Source organism: Marmota marmota, unplaced genomic scaffold (genome assembly GCF_001458135.2).
Source record: "Marmota marmota marmota unplaced genomic scaffold, marMar, whole genome shotgun sequence".
NCBI lineage: Eukaryota > Metazoa > Chordata > Mammalia > Rodentia > Sciuridae > Marmota > Marmota marmota.
The window spans coordinates 7,880,859-7,884,497 of record NW_026000130.1 but is presented as its reverse complement, the minus strand read 5'-3'; the positions used below and the strand labels follow the sequence as shown (position 1 = coordinate 7,884,497).

General features: G+C 40.9%; 1 protein-coding gene across 1 annotated transcript in view; it reads right to left on the bottom strand.

Annotated features, from left to right (window-relative positions):
- Positions 1–3,639, bottom strand: part of Mapk1 (mitogen-activated protein kinase 1) — an 87,972-nt gene that overhangs the window by 9,535 nt on the left and 74,798 nt on the right. Inside the window, exon 7 of the mRNA XM_015500345.2 lies at positions 2,281–2,390. Coding sequence (XP_015355831.1) covers positions 2,281–2,390 — 110 coding nt within the window. The remainder of the gene's footprint in view (positions 1–2,280; positions 2,391–3,639) is intronic.

Genomic DNA, 3,639 nt, shown 5'->3' with positions numbered 1-3,639 from the left:
AAAAAAAAAAAAAAAAAAAAAAAAAGGCTAGGGTTATAGCTCAGTGTTACTGTGCCTAGAGTTCAATCCCCAGTAACTGACAGCCCCCCCCCGAAACAAAAGCTGCAAAGATGCCCATGTTTTGCATTTGCATTTAACAGAATGAACACTAACCCTACTTTAAAAATTTAGATATAGAAACATAAGATTATGAAGGTAATATTCCAAAATTTTACTAAGAACTGCAACTAGATTAAACGATTAAAGAGATCTTTTAAAATATCTTTCTCCAAGTTTTTTGCCTTTGTTTTTTCCTGGTCCTGGAGATTAAACCCAGGACCTTACGCATACAAGGCAAATGCTCTATCACTGAGTTATATCCCGAGCCCCACACATTTTTAATTTAATTCTTACCATACTGTATGCATACTCAGAAAGTTATTTAAGAAATATATAAACTGTTTAGGTCAAAGAACCTCCATATATACTGAATGACAAAGATAATTAATTACATATTTATTCATTTAGTAGTTAATAGATGGACAGAATGCTTTTATTTTATTTTTTTAGGGTGCTAAGTATTGAACCCAGTGCCTTGCACATGCCAGGCAAGCACTCTACCACCCAGCCCATATTACATTTTTATTTAGGGGGGCAGTACTGGGGACTGAACACATAGCCTCAAGCATGGTAGGCAAAATTTCTACCACTGAACTACATTCCAGCCTCTACATTTTGATTTTTTTTTTTTTTTTTGGTGCTGGAGACTGACATGGGTCTTGCACATGTTAGGCAAATGTTGTACCCCTGAGTTACATCCCCAGCACCTATTTTTAAATGTCCACAAACTAATGCAATGTTAAAGAACTAAGCTGAGGGCTGGGGCTGTAGCTCAGCGACAGAGCATTTGCCTAGCATTGCTGAGGCACTGGGTTCGATCCTCAGCACCACATAAAACTAAACAAATAAAGGCATTCTGTCCATCTATAACTACCAAAACAAAACAAAACAAAAACAAAACTAAGCTGCTGATGATGGCAACTGTCAATCAGTGGTTGAAAAGACCCACAGATCTCACCCACCTAATCTTCATGAGAACTTAAGGGGGAGGAAGTATGAACCTCAGATACTATAGTATGCTTTGGCTACTTGAAAGGGGAAAAGGATTCAAGTTCCAAGAGAAGAACAGGTAGCTCTCTCTGGAGGGTGATCTGTATTTGGGATCATACTAGGAATCTTACATATAGGTGCACTGCCCAAACTTGTTGATTAGGACACAGAATCTTAGGAAATCTTTAGCTCACAAGGCCAGGATGAGACACATTTTCACCTGTTTCCATGTCACTGACTGAACTGTAGTATCTTTGCAAACTGCCTCAAGTATTTTTTTTTTTTTTGGTGGGAGATGGATGTGGAAGGGGAAGCCAATTAATAAATACTCCCTTGTTTTGATTTCTATCTTCTTTCTCTGTATCAGCTTTTAGCTTTGCTAGTTTTTCATTTTTCTTTTCCATTTTGTCCTGTAATTTTAAGATAATACACTTGCTTCTTTCCTTTAAGAAGAGGATGTGGAGGCTTTATTTTCTATTTACGTAAGCTTCAACCAGAACAATCTAAACTTTTGGCTCATGCTGAATTTTTGTTAACCTCCAGAGAATAAAGGTTAAACTGAATCCATAGAGGAACCAGAGAAGTACAGTAAGAGAACTGTCCTTGGAGTGAACAAGACACCAAGTCTCTTTTACAGGGATGTCTAGTCGGCTCTGAAGAGCTGCACATGCCCCTCTGGTCACATTAAATCTCTCAATAAAACAGACTCTTGTGGCCTATCTCCAGAGAATGGCATACCCAACACAGAGTTGCCAGGCACAGTGGGAACTGTCTAGACTGACTTCTCACTCAGTGTGTTGCCTTCCTTAGCAGGCTGCCAACTCATCTCCATCCTCAAGGTCAGTACATTTGTCTTTTCCTTCTCTGGACCATGTCAATGGTCTCCAGCCTCAGTTCCCTGCCCTCTACATACTCTACATTCCACACTGGTGAAGCTATTCCCCGTTATCCATGTACTGCCCTGGTCCCATCTACTGCAGATGACTTGGAGGAAGTCTTTTGAGGTAGAAAGGTAGGTCTTGGGGACAGGGATCTCAAACTGTGTCCCACAGTGCTTGTCCTCAAGGTAGAGGAGGTAAATATGTTGGGAGGATCAGGTATGCAACCATAACCTCACAAGCTGAACATGGTTAGGCCTGTTGCTCACTGGTCTACATCCCTGAACAAGCAGCCAGGAGCATGGACTCTTACCTCATCACTTGGGTCATAATACTGCTCCAGATATGGATGGGCCAGAGCCTGCTCGACTTCAATTCTCTTATGGGGGTTGAATGTCAACATTTTGTCCAGTAAATCCAGAGCTACAAAGATAAAGGTTTTGTAATGTGAGAAGCAGAAGTATTCACTAAAATACTTTCCATTTAAGTAAACTGATCCATAAAAAATGAAATGAAGCATTACTGAGGGGCAACCAGCTAGCATACTGAATGCCTCTGCTGACCACCAATCACAGATTTCAATGCTCAGCAAGATGGAGTGGTTAGACAAAGGCTAAAAGTGGAAGATGAGGACACAAACTTACATTTGCCTAAAAAATGTGACATTTTCCAAATCACTGATCTGTAGTTATCGAAAGCAAAGTCCTCCTTTCAGATTAACTCTGAAGTCATTTTTGCTATGGTCATTTTTATCCATCAACACAAAGGAAAGGTCTCTACAGTCATAAAAGACAATAGTCTTTTCAGGTCCTGGCTAACAATCACGTGTGACCCACAGGCTATAGGCTTAGTACTTCCTAGATGGGAGTCTTTCTGGAAGGCCCAAAGTTAAAAGCACTCTTTTGATCTGGCTAGGTGTAAAGAGTTGAGCATTTCCTTTGCATCAGAAGCCCAATAGGAGGATCAAGTGCAGATCAATGGGAATGGAACATATGGGCAGCTAATGAGAAGCCTACCCTAGCCTCTGTAGTTAGTGACCACCTCAGGTCATGACTGTGGCAAAAGGGCAAGGTTAACACTGCCTGGGACAAAGGTTTGGGAAAATACAATGAGAAACTTCCTGTATTAGAAGGAGTAGGATTGTACCAGAGATTGAAACCAGGGGGGTTTACATGGAGCTACATGTCCAGCCCTTTTTATATTTTATTTAGAAACAGGGTCTTGCTGAGTTGCTTAGGGCCTCACTAAGTTGCTAAGGCTGGCTTTGAACTCAAAATCTTCTGGCCTCAGCCTCCTGAGCACTGGGATTACAGGCATGAGGAGTAGGAATTCACAAGAAAAAATAGATGCAAGAAAATACATTGACTGGGTGTGATGGTGCATGCCTGTGATCCCAGCAGCTTGGGAAGCTGAGGCAGGAAGATCAAGAGTTCAAAGCCAGTCTTATCAACTTAGCGAGGTCCTCAGCAACTCAACAAGACCCTGTCTCTAAATAAAATATAAAAATGGGGGCAGGGGGGAGGCCTGGGCCTGTGGCTCAGCAGTAGTGCACTTGCCTGGCATGTGTGAGGCACTGGGTTTGATTCTCAGCACCATATATAAATAAACAAAATAAAGGTCTATCAACAACAAACCAAAAAAAAAAAAAAAAAAAAAAAAAAAAAAAAAAAAA